Source organism: Athene noctua, chromosome 24 (genome assembly GCF_965140245.1).
Source record: "Athene noctua chromosome 24, bAthNoc1.hap1.1, whole genome shotgun sequence".
In the NCBI taxonomy this organism is placed as follows: Eukaryota; Metazoa; Chordata; class Aves; order Strigiformes; family Strigidae; genus Athene; species Athene noctua.
The window spans coordinates 2,700,315-2,723,181 of record NC_134060.1 but is presented as its reverse complement, the minus strand read 5'-3'; the positions used below and the strand labels follow the sequence as shown (position 1 = coordinate 2,723,181).

At 62.1% G+C, this 22,867-nt stretch overlaps 4 protein-coding genes across 10 annotated transcripts; 3 read left to right on the top strand and 1 right to left on the bottom strand.

Moving 5' to 3' along the window:
• The first annotated feature begins 4 nt into the window (after positions 1-4).
• On the top strand, positions 5-4,343 carry EIF3I (eukaryotic translation initiation factor 3 subunit I). Its single transcript, XM_074925866.1, has 11 exons — positions 5-61; positions 266-358; positions 493-580; positions 1,159-1,224; positions 1,611-1,760; positions 1,868-1,995; positions 2,275-2,385; positions 2,804-2,893; positions 3,235-3,308; positions 3,497-3,589; positions 3,919-4,343. The coding sequence occupies exons 1-11, from the start codon at positions 59-61 to the stop codon at positions 3,998-4,000; spliced, it is 978 nt and encodes a 325-aa protein (XP_074781967.1). The 5' UTR covers positions 5-58; the 3' UTR covers positions 4,001-4,343.
• A 187-nt stretch (positions 4,344-4,530) lies between these two features.
• On the bottom strand, positions 4,531-10,007 carry LOC141969782 (myotubularin-related protein 9-like). 4 transcript variants are annotated; one of them, XM_074925860.1, is made up of 12 exons: positions 9,698-10,007; positions 8,802-9,078; positions 8,559-8,618; positions 8,177-8,285; positions 7,345-7,470; positions 7,034-7,207; positions 6,708-6,925; positions 6,404-6,565; positions 6,179-6,320; positions 5,861-6,081; positions 5,588-5,739; positions 4,531-5,472 (listed from the first exon to the last, which is right to left on the bottom strand). In XM_074925860.1, the coding sequence occupies exons 2-12, from the start codon at positions 8,996-8,998 to the stop codon at positions 5,294-5,296; spliced, it is 1,740 nt and encodes a 579-aa protein (XP_074781961.1). In that variant the 5' UTR covers positions 8,999-9,078; positions 9,698-10,007; the 3' UTR covers positions 4,531-5,293. The 4 variants fall into 4 exon arrangements, with proteins under 4 accessions (XP_074781961.1, XP_074781962.1, XP_074781964.1 ...); XM_074925861.1 differs by having other exon boundaries at positions 4,531-5,457; XM_074925863.1 differs by lacking the exon at positions 8,559-8,618.
• Positions 10,008-10,728: 721 nt separating this feature from the next.
• FAM167B (family with sequence similarity 167 member B) lies at positions 10,729-12,615 on the top strand. Its single transcript, XM_074925842.1, has 2 exons — positions 10,729-11,457; positions 12,070-12,615. Exons 1-2 carry the CDS (start codon positions 11,161-11,163, stop codon positions 12,331-12,333), a joined length of 561 nt encoding a protein of 186 aa, XP_074781943.1. The 5' UTR covers positions 10,729-11,160; the 3' UTR covers positions 12,334-12,615.
• Positions 12,616-17,461: 4,846 nt separating this feature from the next.
• Positions 17,462-22,605, top strand: LCK (LCK proto-oncogene, Src family tyrosine kinase). 4 transcript variants are annotated; one of them, XM_074925838.1, is made up of 12 exons: positions 17,462-17,544; positions 17,694-17,761; positions 17,846-17,936; positions 18,072-18,170; positions 18,302-18,405; positions 18,518-18,667; positions 19,213-19,365; positions 20,311-20,490; positions 20,895-20,971; positions 21,085-21,238; positions 21,764-21,895; positions 22,229-22,605. In XM_074925838.1, exons 1-12 carry the CDS (start codon positions 17,462-17,464, stop codon positions 22,429-22,431), a joined length of 1,494 nt encoding a protein of 497 aa, XP_074781939.1. In that variant the 3' UTR covers positions 22,432-22,605. The 4 variants fall into 4 exon arrangements, with proteins under 4 accessions (XP_074781939.1, XP_074781938.1, XP_074781940.1 ...); XM_074925837.1 differs by having other exon boundaries at positions 17,462-17,563; positions 17,680-17,761; XM_074925839.1 differs by lacking the exon at positions 19,213-19,365 and having other exon boundaries at positions 17,462-17,563; positions 17,680-17,761.
• Positions 22,606-22,867: the final 262 nt, after the last annotated feature.

Sequence of the window (22,867 nt, the reverse complement as noted above, 5' to 3'; positions counted from 1 at the left end):
GCGCGCACCCTCTGACCCGGAAGCGATCGCGCCGGTCTCTCGCCTCCGCGCTGCCACCATGGTGAGAGCGGGCCCGGGGCCGGGCCGGGGGTAGCGACCGGTGCTCGGGCGGCGCAGGGCCCCCGCGATGGGGCTCCTGGGCCCCGGGGGTGCGGGGGGGGTTTGACACTGCCGCCCCCAACTCCTCCGTGGCCCGGGAGCCCCGGCCTGGGCGCTGAGGCCGCGCCTCGCCTGAGGCATTAAACGGCGTCTCCGCCCTTCGCAGAAGCCGATCCTGCTGCAGGGCCATGAGCGCTCCATCACGCAGATCAAGTACAACCGGGAGGGAGACCTGCTCTTCACCGTGGCCAAAGATCCCGTGAGTGCGGCGAGCCCTGCCCGTCCTTCCCCGGGTGAAAACCAGCCCCCACCGGGATAATTGAACGGCTCTTCATCAGTCCCATTAATTAATCCGTTTGGTAAGAGGGGTGCTTGCTTATTTTCTTCTCCCAGATTGTCAACGTGTGGTATTCAGTGAATGGAGAGAGGCTCGGCACCTACAACGGCCACACAGGAGCCGTCTGGTGCGTGGATGCAGACTGTATCCTTTGATCGCAGAAACCAGTTTGTCCCGTATATTTTCTTTACAGTGATTCACTTGAGCCGATTGCTCCCAACTGCTGCGCTGTTTCCTCTTGAAGAGGAGCACTAGGGAGATACAGTGTGTTTGACTCTGCTGCTGTGTCCCTTACTCCATTTTTGGGGTATTTTTCTTTCTGGGCAGTTGTTTGAAGTAACATGCGCAGTGTTGCTCAGTCTGCTCTTGTTTGTGCACCGTTGCTTTTGCTGTGGTGGCCCTGGGAGCTCAGGGAAGGTGTCTTGAGTTGCACAAGGTCTTCCATCTCCTATGTGGGCAGCAGGTAGTGGAGACAAAAATGTGTTAATGCAAGATCTGGAGCCTTTTTCTTTAACATTTCAAGAGGAAAGTTGTGGGGTTTGTAATGGGAGTGCTCAGACTCCGTGTCTGTCTTTACTGGAGTATTGCTGGTCTTGGAATGGATGTTGCCCAGTCTCTGTGTGATACAGCTTTTTAATCTTGTGTATAAATATTCTCTGGGTACCTAGAAACTAGCTTTTGGGGGCTGAAAACGTGCTGGTATTCCCTAACTGGTGACCTAGGGGACACACGACATGTGCTCACTGGCTCTGCGGATAACAGCTGTCGGCTCTGGGACTGCGAAACAGGTAAAACTCTTCTCTCCCCACGTAGCTGCGTTTGAGTCACGGCTCTGTCCTGCTGTGAAGTCTGCTAAGCCTGGAGGACGTGATGTCAGCATAACATAACATGAACATGCCTGTTTGCCCCTCTGAAAGAGGTTTGAATCCGAGCTCAGGCTGCTGGAGGGGAGGGTTTCTGTATGTGCCTGGTTTCTAGTGAATATTTAGTGAATTTACTCACTCTACCACCCAAGTAGTCAAAACTTTTGGCTAGACGTTGCAGCTCATCAAACTTGCTTGTCAGCTACACCCGATGCTCTCATCCTCCCTCTGACCCTGCTGTTCAGCTGCTCGTTTTCATCAGTCTTGCAGTAAAATACCCAGTGAAGCGACGGTTTCTGCTCTGTGTTCAGGAAAGCAGCTCGCCCTGGTGAAGACGAGCTCAGCGGTGAGGACGTGTGGCTTTGACTTCGGAGGAAACATCATCATGTTTTCCACGGACAAGCAGATGGGGTATCAGTGTTTTGTGAGCTTCTTTGACCTCCGGGACCCCAGCCAGATCGGTGAGGAATCTGGGCCAGCGCCTGCACCAGGGAATAAGGGGAAGCGTTGAGTGCTGGAGCCGGTGCCACTGTGTCTGTCTGTCTGTCTCCTTCCTTCCTTCCTGCAGAGAACAACGAGCCTTACATGAAAATTCCCTGCAGTGACTCTAAAATCACTAGTGCTGTGTGGGGCCCTCTGGGAGAGTTCATCATTGCAGGACATGAGAGTGGAGAGCTGAACCAGTTCAGTGCCAAGGTCAGTCAGATAAAGAACAGCATCTCCCTCGGGCAGCAGTGCCTGTGGGAGGATATTGCAGCATTCCTGTTATGATCGTGGGACAGAATATGGGCTTTTTGGCTCAAACCAGCACCCTCATGGGAGGATAGTTAAAATACGCAGCTCCCTTGAGCAAGGCTGATGTACAAACATCTGCCCTGCTGCTGACAGTGACATTTCCTAAATTATTGTTAACGAGGAGGTTGCATGTACACTCACTTCACTTGCCAGCATGCTGAAACTGCCTTTACCCTTCAGTCAGGGGAGCAGCTTTCAAACATCAAGGAACACACCAAGCAAATCAACGATATTCAGACCTCCAGGGACATGACCATGTTCATCACTGCCTCCAAGGACAACACAGCCAAGGTGAGGCCTCTCGTTGGAAACACAGCAGACTGTTAATGTTTGGTTGCCAGGACCTCTGCTCAGAGCCGTGGCTATCGCAGAGGTTTGCTCCTTAGAAATCTGAGAAAGTGGAAAGTCAAAGCTTAGTGAGAAAGCTTAATGAGAAAGCAGAGGTGCCACCACGTTAAATTAGTGGCCAGGCGTTGGAAACCCCGTTGCCAAAATAGATGTGTAGTTTGCTATCTTTGGAAGGTGGTAGAGGTGAGATTTACCTTAGGCCAGTATTTTGGGACTCCGGGAGAATGTATTTGAGATTTGGGTGCCCATGAGTGTCTGCAGGGCTAACATCTGCCCGGGTGAGGCCTAGCAGCTAGATTTGTGTGAGGTAATTGTGCTGGCAGCCCTCTTGCAGAATAACTCTCTCCCTTTTTCCTCCTAGCTATTTGATTGCACGACACTTGAGCATTTGAAGACATTCCGGACAGAACGACCAGTGAACTCTGCTGCACTCTCCCCCATTTTTGATCACGTAAGAATGAGATGCTCATTGTAACGGTCTTACTGTGACCCCGTGTTGACCCAGGTAGCTGGAAGGCAGAGTGTCACCAGTCCACCTAAAAAACATGACTGCAGGGTGGGTCTGGGGAACTTTACTGCAGTCTGGTGCAGGGAATGTGTCCTCAGATCTTCAGATGAGTGTGTCTGGGAGGTGGGAACTTCTCCGGGGCTGGAGTCAGGCCTGCTCATGAGTTTGTGGGATCTGCTGGCTTAGGAGGAGGATTCCCCAAGGCTTGGCTGTTTCCTCTCCCTGCTGCTGCTGGGCGCGTGGTGTAAGCAGCACTGAAGTGTTGTGGCTTCTCTCCTTGGCAGGTTGTGCTCGGTGGTGGGCAGGAGGCCATGGATGTGACCACGACCTCCACCAGGATTGGCAAATTTGAGGCCAGGTTGGTCCTTTTCCTCTGGCAGGGCCAAGTCCTTACCGGGAGGACTCCTGACCGCCCAGGGATGCTCTTCCCAGAGCAGTGTTGGAGGAGTTTTAAACTTGCAGAAATTTTTTTGAGGAAACCCTGACTGTGTCCCTACCCAGGCTCCTGACTTCTTGTGATAAATTAAATCATCTTCCTTCTCCCAGGTTCTTCCACTTGGCTTTTGAAGAAGAGTTTGGCAGAGTGAAGGGTCACTTCGGTCCCATAAACAGCGTTGCTTTTCACCCTGACGGGAAGAGGTGAGGATCTCTGTGGGTCTTGCAGCGTGCCCCAGTCAAGCCTAACCCCCCTTGGTTTGGGTGTGGCTGGGCTTAAGGAGCTCTGCAGTGGGAACAGAGCCAGCACCTTCCTTAATTCTCCCATCCAAGCCCTGCTGCCTCCCCTCTTTGGCCGGGGGGTTCACTTACGTCCTGCTGCACATTTTAGCTGTGTCACTGATACTTTTTTTTTTTCCCTCTCGTGACTCCTTTAGTAGTTTCTGGAGGGGGTTGTGAGAACTGTTTGATGTAAACCTAGAGGCAGTGAGCTCCTGACAATACTGGTGACTTTTGTCTTTCCTCCTGTACAGTTACAGCAGTGGGGGTGAGGATGGCTACGTTCGCATCCACTACTTCGATCCCCAGTACTTTGAGTTTGAATTTGAAGCTTAAACGAAGACTTCCTCTCCTCTTCTCTTTCCTCCTCCAACCCACTGCCCAGTCCATCGGCTCCTGCGTAGAACTGTCGGAAGGCCTGAAGTTAGTCTGCTCTGCAGGAGGCAGCGGGAGGCGGTTAGCAGCAAATTCAGGGGCTTTGTGAAGGTGGGGAACGAGAAATCCAACCGCCTCCAAAGGGCAAGACTGGCTTTCACAGGGGGAAAGGAGTGAAGGCAACAAAGGGAGTTGGGTTGGCTGCCTGCCTGCCCCTGGCAATGTGAGCTTCCTACTCCGCTGGGCATATTTATACAGGGGGGGAGAAAAAACCATCATCAGGAAATAAATAGAAATCTTTTATAAACACGAGGAAAAGCACCGCTGTGGGGTGGGTTTGGTTTGTTTGTTTTTTTGTTTTTTTTTTTTTCTCATTTTGGAACAAAATTATCCTGAGTGCTTTGCTTTGTTGGCCGTGCCTGGCTCCCCACCCCTGGGCAACCAGCAGTGCTGTGGCTCCTGGGGCCTCTGTCCACCCCGGGTTAACCCTTTCCTGGGGAGGAGCAGCAGCTCTGCTTCAGGTCTGGCCCTTTACAGGCTGGAAACGCAGCAGCCAGTCATTGTTTTCCAGATGACACACACACACCCCCAGTTCTGGTGCTTTTTGTTTATTTGCTGGACTGACCCTGAGCCAACTTTCCTCATGGAACAGTTATTTCCTGCGCTAGGACACTTGTGTTGCAAATCCTCATCCTTCCAGCCCTCTCACCCTGTGTCTTGTCTGTCTCGAGGGGTGGTTTCTATCTTTTTCCTTCCTCGAAACTGGGTTCAAGGGCAGATTTCCTGGGCTGGCTCCCAGCTGGGAGCGACTGACGCAATGCTTAAACTGCAGCCAGTGTGCCCTTAGTGGAGAGGTGGTTGAGATTTTAGTGTGTTCTGCTGCTTAGTTTTCCCTGTGCTGGGCATGCTGTGGTGGGAGCTTCGGGGGGGTGATGGCTGCTGGGCACATCAACCTCCCTCTGTGCTTCTGCTCCCCCGAGGGGCCAGGTACAGAGTCCAGGTAGAGCACTGGGGAGGAGAGTGGGAGCGGGGCTGCTCCTGCCCCTACATAAGAGCAGAAACGCAGATGTGAGCTGCGAGAGAGAGTGCTTTACTGAAACCTCAGTCTGCCCAGCCCCGAGGCTGCGAAAGAGGGGGTGTGCCCCCCTCCCAGAGCTGTCCTCCGGCTCCGCGGGGCCTGTGTCCTGCACAGCGCTTCCCACGGCGTCGCCTTGGCCCGGCAGCCCGCGGGGACCCAGTTCCTCACGCTGCCCTTCATCTTGCATTCTCCGGTCGGGCAGTGGGGTCAGAGAGGGACCGGCGCAGCCTGTTCCCTGCGCTGTCCTTCACGGGGGGCTCGTTGCCCTCTACTAACCACTGGATCTCTGCCCAGGCCTCATCCACGTACTGGGATGAACGGATCCAGCGGAAGAATAAACCTAGGAGAGAAGGGGCTGTGACTTACTTCAGCTGTGCCGTAGCCTTGTCAAGAGAGGGAAAAGCAGAGCAGCTTTCCCTCCGCCAGCCCAGCTCAGAGCTGAGGCTGGGCCTGAAGAATGCAGGACTCACCTTGCCAGAGCTGGATGCTCTGGGGCTCAACCGAGGGCCAGATAACCAGGGCGTTGGGCGAGTAGAGAGGGTTCAGGTACTTCTTCGTCTCCCCAGGCTGGTTCAGCCATGCCCAGAGGGAGTGCGTGTTCTCCTTCACTTTACACAGGCACCTACAGGAGAGCCGAGACGCGTTTCACTTCCCTGCCAAGGATTGTGAGGCTGAGTTTGACCCGAGCTGTGACCGGGAGGGCAGCGGGAAGGTGGGGGCAGCCCCCCCATCCCCCAACTTGCCTCTCCTTCTCGTTGTTGCAGAGGAAGGTGCCGTAGGCAGAGGCATAGGCGTTGTCAAAGAGGGTGAGGAGGAGGCGCTCGCTGAACTCCAAGGAGAAGGGGAACTGCCGGCTCAGCTGCCACACGCAGTCGAGGAAGAGGAGGAAAAGCGGCGCCTCCTGCTTCAGCCGGGCGTGGGAGTAGGCGGAGTGGGCGCAGCGGAGGTGGAAGGGGTGACCGGCCTGCGGGGACCCCCCAGGGGGAACCGGGGTGAAGGGGAGCTCAGGGCTTGCCCTGCCCGGCTGGGATCCCCGTTGCCCTCACAACTGCTGCTCTTACCTCGATCCACTCCCGCTCCAGCAGCCCCTGGAAACCCGCCAGCGTGCGGCAGGATGGGTCCAGGATCACCTGGGCCAGCGCCGTCACCAGCAGGGTCGTGTCCGTCCCTTCCGCCCCGTGCACCAGCACGTTGGCCTCCTCCCTGCGGGCGGTCCCAGGGTGATGCCTGAGGTTTGGGAAAGCGTTGAAAGGGGAGGGGAAGCGGGGCATCACCCCCTCCCTTACCTGTCCATGCACTGTGCGGCCAGGCAGGCCGTGCTCAGGGCTGCCTTGACGTGGCTCAGCCAGCGGCAGCTCTCCAGGCGGTTCAGCCACCGGTCCATGTTGATTGTGGTGTCGTTGCAGGCGTCCATCAGCTTAATAAAACTCTCCTGCAGCGGGCGGCCTCTGGGGGGGGGTGGGGGGGTGGCGGAAAGCAGCGTCAGGCGCTCGGTGAATTTTTTAGGGGGAGCTGGAATCCCTGTGCTGTTGGCAGGATGGGGTGATCACCCGTGTCGTGAGAGCGCCAGGTCTCAGCACAGCCCCTCACCTCTCCAGGGGCCGGTGCAGCCTCCTCCACTGCGGGTAGGAGGATTTGGGCTCCGTGCCCCCCCCTGTCATCCGTGCCTGCTTCGCCGCCTGGGCCGACCGCGTGTCGATGATAAAGCCCCGCTCCCCCTCATCCAGGACCGTTCCCAGCAGCACCTCGTCCTCGCGGCAGCGCTTTCGGTTGGGGCCCGTCAGCGGCTGGCTGCTGCGGAGCATCGCCTGCGGGGCGAGGGGCGGCGGGCAGCCAGAGCTGGGGGGCTCCGGGGGCTTCGCCCGAGGGCTGGCAGGGGTAGGAGGTGAGGGGGCAGGACAGGGCGATGGACTCACGGTGCCGTTTTTGGGGTGGTAGTAGCTGAGGACGGGAAATCGCCCGCCCTGCCGGAAACGGGCAGCCTTCCGCAAAGCGTCATCGTCCACCGCCGCCGGCACGATGACGGCGGGGGGGTACGTGGGGCAGGTGGTGAAATCCTGGTTCACGTCGCTCAGCCGCCACTGGCTCGTCTGGGGGAGATGCGGGGTCGGGGGGGGGGGGCTGCCTTGGGGGCCTCCCTGGCAGCAGGTGGCCTGGCACAGGTCAGGGGGAGTCGCTTTCATGCCCCCACTCCCAGCCCTGCCAGGTCTGTCCCCTCCAGGCTCACCTGCGAGGAGATCTGTTGGAAGTACTGCTGGAGGGGGAAGAGGTGCCATCCTTCCTCGAGCTTCAGGCTCTGGGGTCTGTAGAAGAACGGGTACATCATCATCACGGAGTCCACCGAGGAGAGGGCCTGGAGCGGGAGCAAAGGGGGACCTGGTCATGGGTGAGGTGGCTGGGAAAGTCTGGGGCAGGGTCTGGAGCACAGGTCTGCTGGGGAGCGGCTGGGGGAACTGGGGGGGTTCGGGCTGGAGCAGAGGAGGCTGAGGGGAGACCTCCTGGCCCTCTGCAACTCCCTGCCAGGAGGGGGCAGAGAGGGGGGATGAGTCTCTGGAGCCAAGGCCCCAGCGCCAGGCCCCGAGGGAATGGCCTCAAGCTGCCCAGGGCAGGGTCAGGCTGGCTCTGAGGAAGGATTTCTGTGCAGAAGGGGCTGTTGGGCGTTGGAATGGGCTGCCCAGGGCAGGGGGGAGTCCCCGGGATCCCTGGGGGGGTTGAAGAGTCGGGCTGAGCCAGCGCTGAGGGATCTGGGGGAGTTGGGAACGGTCAGGGGGAGGGTCATGGTTGGGCTGGAGGAGCTTCGGGGGCTTTTCCAACCCGGATGAGTCTGGGATTCTGTGTCCCCAGGGCTCTACCAACCCCCTTCCCCTGTCCCAGCCACCAGCGAGGGCTGGGCAGGGGGGTGCAGCCCCGCAGGCACCCGGTGCCAACGCTGCCCGGGAGCGGAGTGTTTACTCCCGTTGGTGGCAGCCCGAGAGCAAACACTGCAGGCGGCTGCTTTCTGCCAACCTTTGCACCCTGGCATGGCTCGGGCTGGGCTCTCTGCCCACCCAGCAGCTCACCTCGATGGAGCTGGCGATGTTGAGACACTCCTCCATGCCCGGGATCTCCAGCTGCAGCACCTTCAGGTCTTTGCACCGGAGCGTGATGGTGCCGGAGGAGCTGGCGAGCCTGGGGGGAGGCAGGAGGAGGGTCAGGCCTGGTTGTAGGTCCGTGCACGTAGACAGACAGACACACAGACAGACACGGGACAGCGCTGAGCTGCCCTTTCCCCCCCACTTTGGGAGTGGGGCAGAGCGGGAGGGCTGTGCTGGGCTGGGTGCCGAAGCGCTGGCTCTCAGCTGGCACCGCTGCCACGCCGGGATTTCCACCATCTCCCGCCGCGGGGGCAGCGCACGGCCGGGCGCTGGGTCAGCAGAGCCAAGAGAGCGTTAAAAGCCAAACCTGGTGTCTCGTGGGGAGCCGTTAGTCCGGGGGGGCTGGTACCAGCCTAAATTCTGCACTCTGAGGCACGGAGGAGAAGAGGAGGTCAACGCCTGGTGCCGCGAGCATCCCCCGGCGTGGGCCGCGGGGAAGGGGAGGGCACGGGGGGGGGCAGCGCCGGGGGGGGCCGTGCTCTGCGGCGCGGGGATCTCCTCCAGCTAAGGACGGGGCGAAGCGTGGGGCCGGCCGTGGGGAGAAACCCACCTCTTCTCCACGGCGTCCACGTTGCGGATGAGCAGCCAGAGCTCCACGGTGCTGGCCTGACCGTCCCCGCCGGGGCAGGAGGAGAGGAGCAGGTGGTGGCTGGTGATGCACAGGGTGCCCTTCACCGCCGCCAGCCCCGCGCACGACAGCAGCACGTTCTCCACCGTCGCCGTCTTGATCAGCTCCGAGAACTCCATGGCGGTGCCAGCAGGCGCCGAGCCCCGGCGTAGCTGCTTCTGCCAGGCGCGGGGACCTGCCGCCGGCGGGTGCCGCGGGGCTGGAGGGAGAAAGGGGAAATCCTGCAGCGGCACGGCCCAGCCTGGAAACCCGCTCTTCCCTCTGCGTCACGCTGGGGCCTAGAGCCTCACCCCCCTTTCGTGTTTACATTGTCACCTAGAGCATATGGAGCTTCCTCGCTGCCACACGCAGAGCGGGGTGTGACATTCCTCCCCCGGCACCGCTGTCGTTGCAGATGGGGAAACTGAGGCACAGGGTGCTGAGCTGGCTCCAGGCTTCCCGGCAGCGCCCAGACCCCAGGGGAGGTCCCGTGGCTGCGCTGCAGGGGGAAGGGGTGGGGGGGGGGGCGGATTTTTTGGTAAAAAATGCAACTGCTGCCTCGCAGGGAGCAGCTTTGGGGCCTTTCCTGCCTGCGGCGGGGCCTGACACGCTGAGGCTGTACCGGGGCTGCACCGACCGCTGCCAGAGCCCCAGCCTGAGCCCCGCTCCACGGCCCCGCGGGCTCTGCCTGCACCCACTGCCACCCGCGGGCTCTGCCTGCACCCACTGCCACCCGCGGGCCCGGGGATGGAGCAGAAGCTGCTGCCAAGTACCCTGGGTGAGGAGGAGGAGGGTGAGCAGCGGGCAGCGCTGCCTGCCCCGGCCACCCCTGTGCTTACCTGCTCGGGCTCAGCTGCAGGCAGGGACCTCGGGGTGCAAGTGGAGGATCTCGGGGTGCAAGCGGGAAACTGTGGGGTGCAAGCGGGGGACCTCAGAGTGCAAACAGGGAACTGCTGGGCATAAGCCAGAGACCTCAGCGTGCGAGCAGGGACCTTGGGGTGCAGGCGGGGGACCTTGGGGTGCAAGTAAGAATCTCAGGGTGCAAGAGAGAGACTGTGGGGCGCACCAGGGATTCTGGGGTGCAAGCGGGGGACCCCGGAGTGTGAACAGGGAGCTGTTGGGTGTGAGCAGGGGAGCTCGGGGTGTAAGCAGGGGAGCTCGGGGGGCAAGAGGGGGGGGCTCGGGGTGCAAGAGGGGGGTCTCAGGGTGCAAGAGGGGGGTCTCAGGGTGCAGGCAGGGCGGCGGGCGATGTCCCGCACAGCCCTGCCATGCCGGCGGGGACGGCGGCTCCGCGCAGGGCTCCGCGCCCGGCGGATGTCGGGTTTAAGGTGGCTCGGCCCCGGGGCGGCTCCGCCGGTGGGCACGGGTGTCGGGGCCCCGCTCCCCGGGAGTGGGGGGGGAACTCCGGGGGTGTGTGTGGGAGTGTGAGCGTGAGTGTGTGTGTGTGCACCGCGTGGGGTGCGGGAGCGAGGGAAAACGCTTGTGCCCGTGGGAAGGGACACGCGAGGGGACACGGGGGCTCGCAGCGCAGCACGCAGGCTCCTTGGGGGCGACTCGGGGCGGGGGGGGGGGGGACTGTCCCCGGGGCAGGCGGTGCCCGTGGGGTGCAGGCGAGACCCGTAACCCGCCGCCACGGCTCCCGGACCCGCCCCGGGCAGCGGTTGCACCGCCGGGGGTTGGGGGGGGTGGGGGGGGTGGGTGAGGGCAGCGGATCCTGACCCGGTTCCACCTTAACGGCCCGGCTGGGATGCGGGACCCCAGCTGCCCCCCCGGCTCCTCGCCCCGTCCCTCACCCCCCCGCAGTCTCCCCCCCCGGTTTCTTTTTCCTTCCTTGGGTTTTTTTTTTTTGCCCCGGCCGGGTGCTGGAGGGCGGCTGCGCCCGCGGATAAATCATCCCCGCTCCTCCTTGCCAGTAGGTCCCGGTAAAAGCTTCCTCCGGGGAAGAGGGAGTCTCCTCCCAGCCGGAGACAACAATTCAAAAAAGAAAAGAAAAGGGAAAAAAAAAAACCAAACACCAAAAAAAGCCCAAACCGTCACCGAACAAACAAAAAAACCCTCCTCCTTTGCACTCCTCTGGATAAGGAAAGTTCCTGCCCGTTGGAATTGTCCTCGGTGCCCCCAACCTTTATTGTTCTGAGGGTGAATAAATAACCGGGACGTGGGTGCAGCTGTGGGGAGCGGGTGGGTGCTCGGGGTGCTCCTCACTCTGTAGGCGCAGCGGGGCAGAGACCCCGTTTGCACGGAGGGTTTGAGGGGGGGAGAGGTGACCCAAGGGTTTTGGGGGGCTCTGGCGGGTGCCACCATGCCCTTTGGCGACTTGAAGTTCAAGGAGCTGGGCGAGGAGGAGCCCACCTGGGAGGAGGAGAGCCTGGACAGCGTGAAGGCGCTGACGGCCAAGCTGAAGCTGCAGACGCGGAGACCTTCCTACCTGGAGTGGGAAGCCCGGGTGAGGGGGCAGCCCTGGCGCAGCCGGACCCCCGGGGGGGCACGGGGGGCAGAGCAGGGCCCTGGGCACCCCGGGGATGAGGAGGAGTGGGATGGTGGCGTCTGTGGCTTCGCCACCGTGGAGGCGGCTCTGGAGTGGCTCAGGATGGAGCTGGTGAGTAGCTGCTGGTGGGATGGGGGGCACGAAGGGGGGGCAGGGGCTGGGCCCCAAGGCAGGGACGGGGCCTCGGGGTTTCTCCGCACAAGGGGAGCGTTTGCAGCCCGACCTCCCGCAGCAGCGATGGGATGTGCCAGGCTCAGGGTGCTCCAGCCGCAGCGTGGGGCTTTGCTCCTTTTCCCAGCACGGCCAGTGTTCGTGGATTTTTTGCAAGGCCACGTGTGGCTCTGTGGTGCCACAGCTCGGCCGTGTCCCCCGCGCAGCGCCGGGGGTCACAGCTCTGTCAGGGTCTGCGCTTGTCACCCCCTCCCGCCTGTGCACGGCTGCGCTGGACTTCCTCGGGGTGGCACAGCCGTGGTGGCGTTCCTGGGGTGGCACAAGCAGCAACAACCACACGGCTACAAGCCCACCCGAGCTGACCCTGTGCCATCAGCCCGCCTCAGGGCCTCGTGCCGACCCCAGGACCACGCGTGCGGGCTCTGCGCTGATCCCGGCGCCCCGTCTGCGCGTGGTCCCTGGTGGATTTGTGCCCTGCCCCAGCGTTGCCTCCCCCGGTGGCCGGTCCTGCTGCGGCCCTCACACCCGTCCTGTGTCCCCCCCCCGGTGCAGCGGGAGATGCAGGCTGTGGACCAGCGCCTGGCGCAGCAGCTGATGCGCCTGCGGGCGCGGCTGCACCGGCTGAAGGTGGAGCAGGCCTGCCACCAGCACAAGGAGATGCTGGACGACGCTACCTTCGGCCTCGAGGGCTGTGAGGAAGACTCGGACCTGCTCTGCAACATCCCGCCCAAGGCCGCCTTCTTGCTCTCCACGCCGCTCAAGCACATCGGCGTCACCCGCATGAACATCAACTCCCGGCGGTTCTCCCTCTGCTGAGCGCGGTGGGACCCCTCGGAGTGCTCGGAACTGAGCCCGGACCGGAGCCTCGTGGGCACCCATGGGTGCATCCAGACCTGGTAGGGCTCAAGGGTCTGGGGAGCTCCCTCGGGGCGGGCAGTGCTTAGCCCTGGTGCTGCCAGCCCTGCCCCGGGGACAACGCCGTGCCACCATCCCCATCGGGCACAGGGTGTTTTGGGGCACCCAGTGCCCTGTCCCTAAGGATGGTGGTGTCAACCACAGTGGAAAATATGGGGAGCAGCCCCTTGAGGAGGAATAAAAGGAGGTGAAGGCGAGAGCTGATGCTTTTTTCCTGTTTTTACATGCACCCAGGCACCTGCCCGCGCCTGCAGATGTGGCTCCTGCCCCTTCGCTGTGGGGGACCTGGGGGTGGCCGAGGGGACCATGCTGTCATTGCCCCTTCCCCAGCCACGCCCCAGGGCTCTGCTTTGCAGGGTGGGTGGCTTCTCAGGGGTTTCTGCTGCAGGATGGTGCCATGCCAGAGACGGTGTCTTTGCTTCTGGTTGCCAGCCTCTTCCCGGACGCCCCTGGCAGCGGGTGGGTGCTCAGGCTGCACCGTTGCAGGAAACGCTCTTCACCGAACCAGCTGTGAACAGAGGGGTTGTTTTTGAGGCTTGAGGCCAGGAGGTGCTGGGGACTGTGCTCGGGGTTTGGCAGCCCCCACACCCCCATCCTGACCCATCTCCAACCCCCTGCAGCACTGCGCTGGGAGCAGGAGGGATCCTGGGGGCAGTGCCAGCCAGCGTTGGCAACATCGCTGTCACCAGAGGGGTTTGCTTTTGGCTTTTTCCTTTCCTCCATTAACACCAAACCCTTTACAAAAGAAGTTGCCGCTTGGGGATGCAATTTTCACAGACGTTTTTATCAAGCCGTGGTGGGGAAGAGGTGGGGTGACCCAGGCAAGCTGTGGAATGACCCAGGGATAATTTGGGGGGCTGCTTCTCCTTCCCAGGGTAGCAGCAGGACACAGGGAGAACCCGACATGCACCCCGAGGCTGTGGCACACCCCGGGGCCTGGCAGTGCACCCTTTGCCTGGGGCACCCGCAGTGTCAGTGAGCACAAGGGAACGGGGCTGCGCGGCTGCCCCTGGGAAATGTCCTTGCCAGGGTGGATGCTGCGTCCGGTGCTGCTGCTGCGGTGCCCCTCGAGTTGTCACAGCCCCCCCCAACACAGCTGGGCTTCCTGCCTGTGCCTCCGCAGAGCAGCCAGCAGGTACCTGCGGCTTCATGTTTGATCACAAAAGCCAAGACAATAGCGTTGTGGTTGCTCTGCTCTGAGCTGTCTCCAAAAACACGAGGCTGGCAGCCTGGCTGGGGCACAACGTGTCCCCTTGGCTTCAGCTTCTCTCACTGGTGACTCTTGGGGTGCCAGGGTCTGGGGTGACCCGGTGTGATGGCTCAAGTAGGGGCTGTGGGTGCAGGATGAGTCCCACAAGCTGCGTAGGGTCTGAGGGGGTCAGGGGAGATGGTGCATGGCGCTGTCAGCCTGCCCCCGCCGAGCACCGGAGAGGGGACAGCACCAAGGAGCCGGGGGGGTCAGCTCGCCAGGACAACCCGGGCAGGGGGTGACAATCCCCTGCCCATCGCTGGCCCCTCACAGCGCATCTCCCAGCCCACGGGATCCCATTTCCCCACCGACCGAGGGGCTCAGCATCGCTTTGTCCACCCTGTTCCCTGGGGATCGGTGGCCAGGGACACCCAGAGCAGGGACCCTCCGTGCTGGGGATGGCAGGAAGCCATCGGGGTTTGTCACTAGCTCTTGCGGTTGTGCGCGAGCTGCGAACCAGCTTCTCTAGAGTTTGCTCATGAGGCAGGAAACCAGGGCAGGAGGTGAGCGAGAGCAAGTGGCAGTGGCGGGGAGCGCGCGCCCGCGGGCGGGGGGCTCGTCTCTGCTCCCCAGAGGGTCTCCACGCTCCTGCCAGGGATGGAGAGGACGTGAGCGTGAACAACGCCTTCGCTCTCGCCGCTGGGCCATGGGAGTCTGAGAGCGGCTGGTCCTCGCCTCGCTGCCAACAGGTACCAGGGACCCGGGGGTGAGAGGGTTTGCGCCCTCCAGACAGGAGCTGGGGACCACCTGGGTGCCTGCGGAGGGTGGGGGTCCTGTTGCAATCTCTGAGGCTGCCTCTCGGAGGGATGAAAATGGGGGTTGGGGCTCACTGCTGCGGGGGGGATGTGAGCGCTGGTGCCCAGGTGAGGGATGGGGGGAGCAGGGCTGTGCTCCCCATTCCTCTGTGGCCTCCCAGTTGGGGTGAAAGCTGCTGTCCTGATGCCCTGCCTGCCCAGGGGTCCTGCCCGGGGTGGGAGCGCTGGCCCCCTCACAGGGCTCTCCCCAAGTCCCCATTTCCAGGGCGAAGTGGGAGTTTTGTCCCCAAGGCCAAGTTCTTGCCTGCCCAGCTGTGGGCAAGAGCAGCTTAAGGACAGGCAGCGATTTCATGCCAGTCCCTTGGGGTCCGCTGCCCACTTTGGGGGTTCAGACACTGAGATACGCCTGGTTTCGGTGCTGTCTCAGTGCAAACACCCCCCCGCTGCGATGGCAGCTTTGGGGCCGCGGTCCTTTGTGTCCCTGCGAGGCTGACCAACTGTCCAGCTGGGTCACAGCTGGCCTGGGGACATCCAGGACACCCCAGTGAGCCTTGAAGAGCATCAGGGACAGGGTCAGCCCAGCCTTCAGCCCTCCTCACGCCCGCCCACACTCGTGAACAAGCCAACCGGACCCGGCCGAAGAAGCGTTTGCGGAAGGGCCGGCGCGGGGCAGCTCCTCCAGCAAGAGCTGAGGGGTTTGGACACCCTCCGGAGCAAAACTGGGCAAAGGGACATAAATGTCCGTGCGAGGACATGCGTGCACACCCGCAGACACCTCCCCCGGGGACACGGCGAGGCACAGGGCAGAGGCGCCTACACATCCCTCTCAGGCAGCCTCTTCGCACGAGAAATTCGGTTGCACAGATGCAGTCACAAAACCTGACTTCAAACACCCCCTTTCACCGGCGTGGCCCTCACGCTGCGCAGGTGAAACGGCTGCTCGGTGGAAATTACGCTGTGGCTTGAGTACGTAAGAAAAAAAAAAGGCACAATAGCAGCACCTCCCTCCCCACCCCGGCTTTGTGCAGGGAGGAAAAAACACCTTCTGGCATGGCTCACCCTTGGTAAAGGCGTTCGAAAGGCTGCGGGCAGGTCTGGGGGGGCTGGGGGCTTCTCCTCTGCAGGGCCAGGGTTGTGCTTGGGGCTGGGTATCGGTTTTGCTGCTGCCTGAGCATCGCCAGGGCCTTGTCTGCCCCTGATGTGTGGCCGAACCCCTTTTTGGGTGCTAAAGTGTGTTCCCAAATGAGTGTCCCCAGAAGCTGAAGGCACCAGGGTGTTTTTTAGCGTTTGAGTCCCCTAAGCAGCATTGCACGGCGTGGGAGGGGCTCACTCGTCTGCCCTCTCCTCCCCAAAATTGCCTGTCACTGGCTCCTTGGTGGTGGGCACCCCGAGGTGGCACCGTGGGGACAACCCCCGTGTCCTTGCTGTGGATGCTGAAACAGCCGTGCGGACCCTGTCCCCGAGGGAGGGGGCTCACGGTCTACAAATCCAGCCCTTGGCTGGGGGGGCTCTGCCTGGCAGCAGGTGCTGATGGCTGGGGCTGGTGGCACTGGGGGCTGATGGCACCCTGGGGACCCTGCACCCTCCCTGGGCACCCTCTGTGAGGCTCTTCCCTTCTGTCCCCAGCTGCCCACGGGGGGACACACACTCAAATGAAGCCCCCATGGCCGTACCCTCTTTGGCACCACGGGGGGAGGTGAATTTAAGTGTGTGCCTGTGAAAAAGCAGTTGTGCGATGGCTCCTGGTAGGAAACCAGGGAGGAAACTGTGCTGGCAGTGCCAACAGCCCCTAGCAAAGCAGCTCCCGGGGCTCAGCGGCTCATGGGGGACCCGTCTCGCTGCCAGGCAGGGTGAGGACGGGGACCCTCGCAGCTGCACCACCTCGCTGCCAGATAAAAGCTCCCACTCGGCGTTTGCAAAAGCGGTCGCGGATTTTGGGTGCTGGGGGGCAGAGACACCTGGGTTGGCTCTCGGCAACGAGGGGCTCCCAGCCCTGCCGTTGGCACCCACTGCCTGCAGAAACCAACGTCGGGGCCCCCAAAGAGTCTCCAGAGTTTCTGGGCAGAGCGTTGGGGGCCAGGTCTTGGTGGAGATAAATCCCGGCGGTGTGGGCGTGGGGGATTCTCCAGAAGAGCTTTTTCCAGGGCCGTGGGCCGCCATTTGCACATGATGCAGTGCCGGGGCTCCCGGCTCCGTGCCACGCTCAGCTTTTGAAGGAAGGTGAGAGCTGCTGCCCCGGGTGGTTTGCAGAGCCCACGCAACACTCGTGACATCGCTGCCAGGCTGCCCCGGTGCCCACGCCGCCGTGCCGGGGACCCTGGGGTGCAGCCCCGCGCCGGTGTCACTGTGGCTGATGCTTGAGGTTGGGGGGTTCTTGGTGTTTCAGGGTGAGCTGGTGAGGGTGAGGGGCTCCAGGGGAGGGATGGGGGTTTGAAGGACAATCCCTGGCGCAGGAGAAACAGGAGCACAGTGATGGGGTCGAATGCGCGGGGGGAGAAGGAAATCCCAGGTGATGCAGCGGGGTGGGAGGGGGGGATGGCTCCCATCCATGTCTCACCCCAGGAGCTGCTTTTAGGGCCGGGGAGGTGCCTGGTCCAGCCAAACCTCGTGCTGCAGGGCCATGCGTTAATTACTAATGGGATATTCATAATTAGATCGTTATCTAGATGGAGAACGGAGGGATCAGCCCAAGGGCTGCACGGTGGGAAGGAGCTGGCGAAGGAGGCAACGCCAGGCTGTGCTGGTGGGAAAAGGGAGCCTCAGGCTGGGGACTAATTGCCTTTAGTGTTTTTAATTAACAAAGCCAGAGCAAAATTAGGAGAAAATATGGCTGGTGACAGAGAGTTGGGATGGCCCCAGCTCCGCTGAGGATCGGGGGAGTGTGTGGGACGGGCCATGCCATGTGGGAAGCCACACTGAGAGACGCAGGGATGGGGATGAGTTGGAGCAGGGGGAGAGGCAAGGCTGGGGCTGGGGGTGTGAGGGTTTCCCTCACCACCTCTCACCCCCCCCCCCGGCAGCCACCATGGGCTGCTGCTGCAGCTCGGACTATGATGAGGACTGGATCGAGAACATTGACATTTGTGAGCACTGCAATTACCCCATCGAGCCCGACAGCAAGCGGCAGGTGAGGAGGGGGCGAGTGGGCCCCTCATCCTGGTGGCCAAATGCCTCCAGAGGTGGCCGTGGGCTGACCAAGCCCTGGGAAGGGGAGGGCTCACTGTGTTCCTTTTTCCCTCGCAGAGGCTGATCCGCAGCGGCTCTGAGGTGCAAGACCCCTTGGTGTCCTACGAGGCCACGTCTCCGCCGTGCTCCCCCCTGCAAGGTAAAGTCAGGCTGTGGCAGGGGGAGGCTGTGGACACCCCCCCAGTTGGCTGCTGCCACCCTGCCCCTCCTCTTGTCCTCCCAGATAAGCTGGTGGTGGCCCTGTACAACTACGAGCCCAAGCACGACGGGGACCTGGGGCTGCGGAAGGGCGAGAAGCTTCGCATCCTGGAGGAGTGAGCGAACACCGAGGGCGTCCCAGCACCCCCACGATCCCGCGGCTCCCCGGGTGGCATCCCCCGTGCTGCCTGGGGGGTCTGTGCAGGGTCCCGGCAGCCGGGGAGGGGTCTCACCTCGCTGTGTCCTTGCAGGAGCGGGGAGTGGTGGAAGGCGCAGTCGCTCACCACCGGCCAGGAGGGTTTGATCCCCTACAACTTCGTGGCCATGGTGAACAGCCTGGAGCCCGAGCCGTGAGTAGGGCTTGAGTAGGAGCCGTGTGCTGGCAGAGGGGGAAGGAGCCAGGAGCGTCCCCCAAAGTGCTGCTGGGTGAAGGTGGCCTGACCCCCCTCCCCCTAGTCCTAACCCTGCTCTGTGTCCCCAGGTGGTTCTTCAAAAACATCAGCCGCAAGGACGCGGAGAGGCAGCTCCTGGCGTCGGGCAACACACACGGCTCCTTCCTCATCCGGGAGAGCGAGACCTCCAAAGGTACCGTCCCGCAGGTCCCGCCGGCACCTCCTGCCACGGGCACCGGGACAGGTGCTGGGAAGCACGGGAGGAGTGCTGGGGTCCTGCACACACGCCGTGCCCCTCCCCACAGGCTCCTACTCGCTGTCGGTGAGGGACTTCGACCAGAACCAGGGCGAGACGGTGAAGCACTACAAGATCCGCAACATGGACAACGGGGGGTACTACATCTCCCCCCGCATCACCTTCAGCAGCTTGCACGAGCTGGTCGAGTATTACACACGTACGTGCCAGCCGGGGGCTGGTCCTGCCTGTAGGCAGGGGATGGGATGGGATGAGATGGGATGGGAATGGGAATGGGATGGGATGGGATGGGATGGGGATTGGAATAGGATGGGATGGGATGGGAATGGGGATGGGAATGGGATGGGGTGGGGTGGGATGGGAATTGGAATGAGGATGGGGATTGGAATAGGATGGGATGAGAAATGAGATGGGATGGGATGGGATGGGATGAGAATGGGGATGGGGATGGGAATGAGATGGGATGGGAATTGGAATGAGGATGGGGATTGGAATAGGATGGGATGAGAATTGAGATGGGATGGGATGGGATGAGAATGGGGATGGGGATGGGAATGAGATGGGATGGGATGGGAATTGGAATGAGGATGGGGATTGGAATAGGATGGGATGAGAATTGGGATGGGATGGGATGGGGAGCGGGACATGCTGTTACTCCATGCCCCAGCAAAGTCATCATCTTGTGCGGGTGCCCTGTGCCCTCTGCCTGCGTTGACACTGGCTCTGCCTCCCCCCATGCCGCAGGCAGCTCTGACGGGCTGTGCACCCGCCTCGGCAAGCCCTGCCGGACCCAGAAGCCGCAGAAGCCGTGGTGGCAGGATGAATGGGAGGTGCCACGGGAGTCGCTGAAGCTGGTGGAGAAGCTGGGAGCGGGGCAGTTTGGAGAAGTCTGGATGGGTGAGTCAGGGTGAAACTGGGGTGTTTCCTCCCAGATGAGGGCACCGGTGTGGGCAGCGTCAGCCGGGCCCTGCAGCGTCCTCAGCCGGGGTCTCACATGGAGACGGGGTCAGCACAGCCTCAGGCGTGGGACTTCGGTTTTTCTACAAGGTCCTTGACAGAAGGGAGAAACCCAGCAGCTAGAGCAGCCCAAGTTTCCCCTTTCTCCCACCCTCAGCCACCCGGACCCCTGCACACAGGGGCTGCACCGTGTTCTCATCGAGCCGGGCTCTGCTCACCGTGAGAACAGCCGCCAGCTTTGGCGTGGGGCCTGCGAGCACCGCGCGTGGCCCCGCACGGGAAACGACCCTTGTTGTGGCTGTCGTTGCGTCGCTGGGGGCTCGAGGGCAGTGTGAAGCCTCAAGCGTGCTGTGACCCAGCCACAAAAGCATCTCCCGCTCCCTGGGTGCTGCGGTGGGGGAGGCACTGGGGCTGCACCGCTCCCCTCCACGCCGCCCGCTCCCACGGGCGCTGGCTGACCCGCAAAGTCCCCTCCGGGTACCCAGCAGGAGCCAGGCTTTGGCATCACTGCCCGGCTCCCCCAGCTGCCCCTCCTGCCCAAAGCCCAGCAATCAACAGCTTCCTTTCCTTCTGTGGTTGAAAGCCACAGGTAAAAGCATCTGCCTGGTCTGTTAAAATGTGGTTACAGATTTTTGTCCAGGAGGTGGCCAGCACAGAGCTGCGATCGTGCCCGAAAGTCCCCTGGCCCTGCTGCAACAGTCCTTCAGCGCACGAAGGTCCTCTGCCCATCTTCATCCAACCTTCACAATCTCCAACATCTCTTGCTCCCGCAGCCTCGGGTTGGGATGCTCTAGATCCACAGCGTAGCCCCCGCATTCCCCTCCTTGGCTGGCACCGCTATTGCCGTGCCCGGTGATGGCGTCCCTCTCCCCCATCTCTCCGCAGGTTTCTACAACGGCCACACTAAGGTGGCCATCAAAAACCTGAAGCAGGGCAGCATGTCACCCAGCGCCTTCTTGGCAGAGGCCAACCTCATGAAGAACCTGCAGCACCCGCGGCTGGTGCGGCTCTACGCCGTGGTGACGAAGGAGCCCATCTACATCATCACAGAGTACATGGAGAAGGGTGAGGGCACCTGGGTGCTGCTCACCATGGGTGGGGGTGCCTGGGGCTGTGAAGAGTCCTGGTCCTTCAGCTCCAGGCTGTTCTGTCCAGCGGTCAGGGCTGGCTTTTGGTTTTTGAGATGCTTTTAGCACCTTTTCCCTCCCTGTGCTCTGCCTTTGCATCACGGCTCACCCACCAGCTGCGGGGCAGCCCTGGCAGGGGGGAAAAGGACTTTGCAGGCAGGATGGTCTCCTGCCCATCCCTCCTGCCTTTCTTGGGGGTCTGCGAGCTGCCCAGTTCGGTGTTGGGACAGTGCCCTGGTGACCCCACCACCACAACACCCAGCCCCAACAGATGCCGGGAGGGGAAGGGGGGAAGGCAGCATGGTGCCTGCCTGCTGCTGAGACCTGCTGCTTTCATTGCAGGCAGCCTCGTGGACTTCCTCAAGACCTCAGAAGGCGTCAAACTCAGCATCAACAAACTACTGGACATGGCTGCGCAGGTGCGGGGGGACGGAGCTGCGGGGCTGCTGGCGGGGAGAGCTCTGCCAGGGCTGGAGCTGGGGCTGCCCCGCTCGGGGTGGCGGCTGTTAATTGCAATTACCCCGGACCACAGATCGCCGAGGGCATGGCCTTCATCGAGGCCAAGAACTACATCCACCGCGACCTGCGGGCCGCCAACATCCTTGTGTCGGACACCCTGTGCTGCAAAATCGCCGACTTCGGGCTGGCCCGCCTCATCGAGGACAACGAGTACACAGCTCGTGAGGGTGCGTCCCCCGACATCTCGGCCCCTCACGTCCCCCCCCAACGAGCCCGGCTCTTGGGGTGCACACAGCTCGGGGTCACAGGGGGAGGAAATCCCCCCACACCCCGTCCTCTTCTTCTGGGGGTCCCCGCGGCGCCCCGAGAGCTGCGGGATGGCGTGAAGCCCCGGGAGAGGGGAGTAGGTGGGGGGTGCAGAGATTCTTTTTCCCCCTCCATCTCTCTCCCCCTCAGCTGGAGGGGGACTGCAGGACCCCGAATACCCACCCGACCCTGCTTTTGGTGGGGTGACAGCCCTATCTGGTGGCTACTGCGGGAACAGACATGCTGGCCCGCTGCAGGGGGTCTGTAGCCAGCCAAGCAGTGGGGGGGCGGGCCGGGGGGGGCCTTGCTGCCACCAAACCCAGCTGTCCCCAGGCGTATGGCAGGGACAGAGGCTGACTTGTGGTTGTCACATCAGGTTAAACAGCGACGGACGTTTCCAGCTCAGCCGTAACATTTTATTTCCCCCCCTCCGCGCTGTTTTTTAGGGGCTAAATTCCCCATCAAGTGGACAGCACCAGAGGCTATTAATTACGGGACGTTCACAATCAAATCTGATGTCTGGTCATTCGGCATCCTGCTCACAGAGATCGTCACCTACGGCCGGATCCCGTATCCAGGTCAGGATTTCCCGGCAGCTGCGTGGCAGAAGGACTCGCGCACGCAAGCGCACACACCCACGAGTGTGTGCATGCACTCCCGCACGCACACACGCTCCCGAGCCGCCCCATCTGGCTCCTTTCCCTGCCAGCCCGCGATGGTTTCGACCGCTTCCCGATGCACGTGGCTAGCCACGGCCACAAGGCCACCGGAGCTTTTCAGAGGTGGTGGGGAGGGGGAAGGAAGCTTTCCCGTGGGATTTCTAAATGTAGGGAGCTGCCTGCAAGGTGGGGAAGGGGGTGTGGGGGTGTGTGTGAGACCCAAATTCAGTGCCGTGCGCGTTGTCCTCGCAGGGATGACCAACCCCGAGGTGATACAGAACCTGGAGCGCGGGTACCGCATGCCGCAGCCGGACAACTGCCCGCAGGAGCTGTACGAACTGATGATGCAGTGCTGGAAGGAGAGGGCCGAGGAACGTCCCACCTTCGAGTACATGAAGAGCGTGCTGGAGGACTTCTTCACCGCCACCGAGGGCCAGTACCAGCAGCAGCCGTGAGGAGCCCAGCAGCGCCTGGGGTGCCCTCGTGTTGGGGTGCTTGGGGGGAGCTCCCCCTTACATCAGGTTCCCACAGACTCCGTACACATCGCCTCGGGGCTTTGGGCGAGCCCTGCCCGCACCGCAGCAGTAAACATTTGAAGTGCTTCAAATCCTCGGAGCAGCGGATTTCACCTTCCCCCCCACCCCCCCAAGAAGGCGATGGATGGCCAAAGCTGACAAGTGACTCCACAGAGCGGAGGGGCTGGAGCGCGGGGCGGCTCCGGCGGGTGCCCCCCACCCTGTCCCTGGTGGCAAATCCAGCCACCAGCCCCACGGGGGGCTGCCCGGGGGCCACACCAGCCCCCTCACCCTCTGCCTGGGCCTCGCCTCCTCCTGCCCCCCCGGTGACAGCTGGTGCCCCCCAACAAGCAGTGGCCGCCCCAGCCCTCGGCTG

Coding starts and splice junctions, on each gene's coding strand:
- EIF3I (XM_074925866.1), top strand. Junction 581..1,158: donor CTGGTGCGTGGATGCAGACT/GTATCCTTTGAT, acceptor CTGGTGACCTAG/GGGACACACGACATGTGCTC. Junction 1,225..1,610: donor GCTCTGGGACTGCGAAACAG/GTAAAACTCTTC, acceptor CTCTGTGTTCAG/GAAAGCAGCTCGCCCTGGTG.
- LCK (XM_074925836.1), top strand. CDS start 17,462: ATGGGCTGCTGCTGCAGCTCGGACTATGATGAGGACTGGATCGAGAAC. Junction 18,668..19,212: donor GCTGGTCGAGTATTACACAC/GTACGTGCCAGC, acceptor CCCATGCCGCAG/GCAGCTCTGACGGGCTGTGC. Junction 20,972..21,084: donor TACTGGACATGGCTGCGCAG/GTGCGGGGGGAC, acceptor CCCGGACCACAG/ATCGCCGAGGGCATGGCCTT.
- LOC141969782 (XM_074925860.1), bottom strand. CDS start 8,998: ATGGAGTTCTCGGAGCTGATCAAGACGGCGACGGTGGAGAACGTGCTG. Junction 8,619..8,801: donor GTGGACGCCGTGGAGAAGAG/GTGGGTTTCTCC, acceptor TCCGTGCCTCAG/AGTGCAGAATTTAGGCTGGT. Junction 5,473..5,587: donor GAGCATCCAGCTCTGGCAAG/GTGAGTCCTGCA, acceptor AGTAAGTCACAG/CCCCTTCTCTCCTAGGTTTA.
- FAM167B (XM_074925842.1), top strand. CDS start 11,161: ATGCCCTTTGGCGACTTGAAGTTCAAGGAGCTGGGCGAGGAGGAGCCC. Junction 11,458..12,069: donor AGTGGCTCAGGATGGAGCTG/GTGAGTAGCTGC, acceptor CCCCCGGTGCAG/CGGGAGATGCAGGCTGTGGA.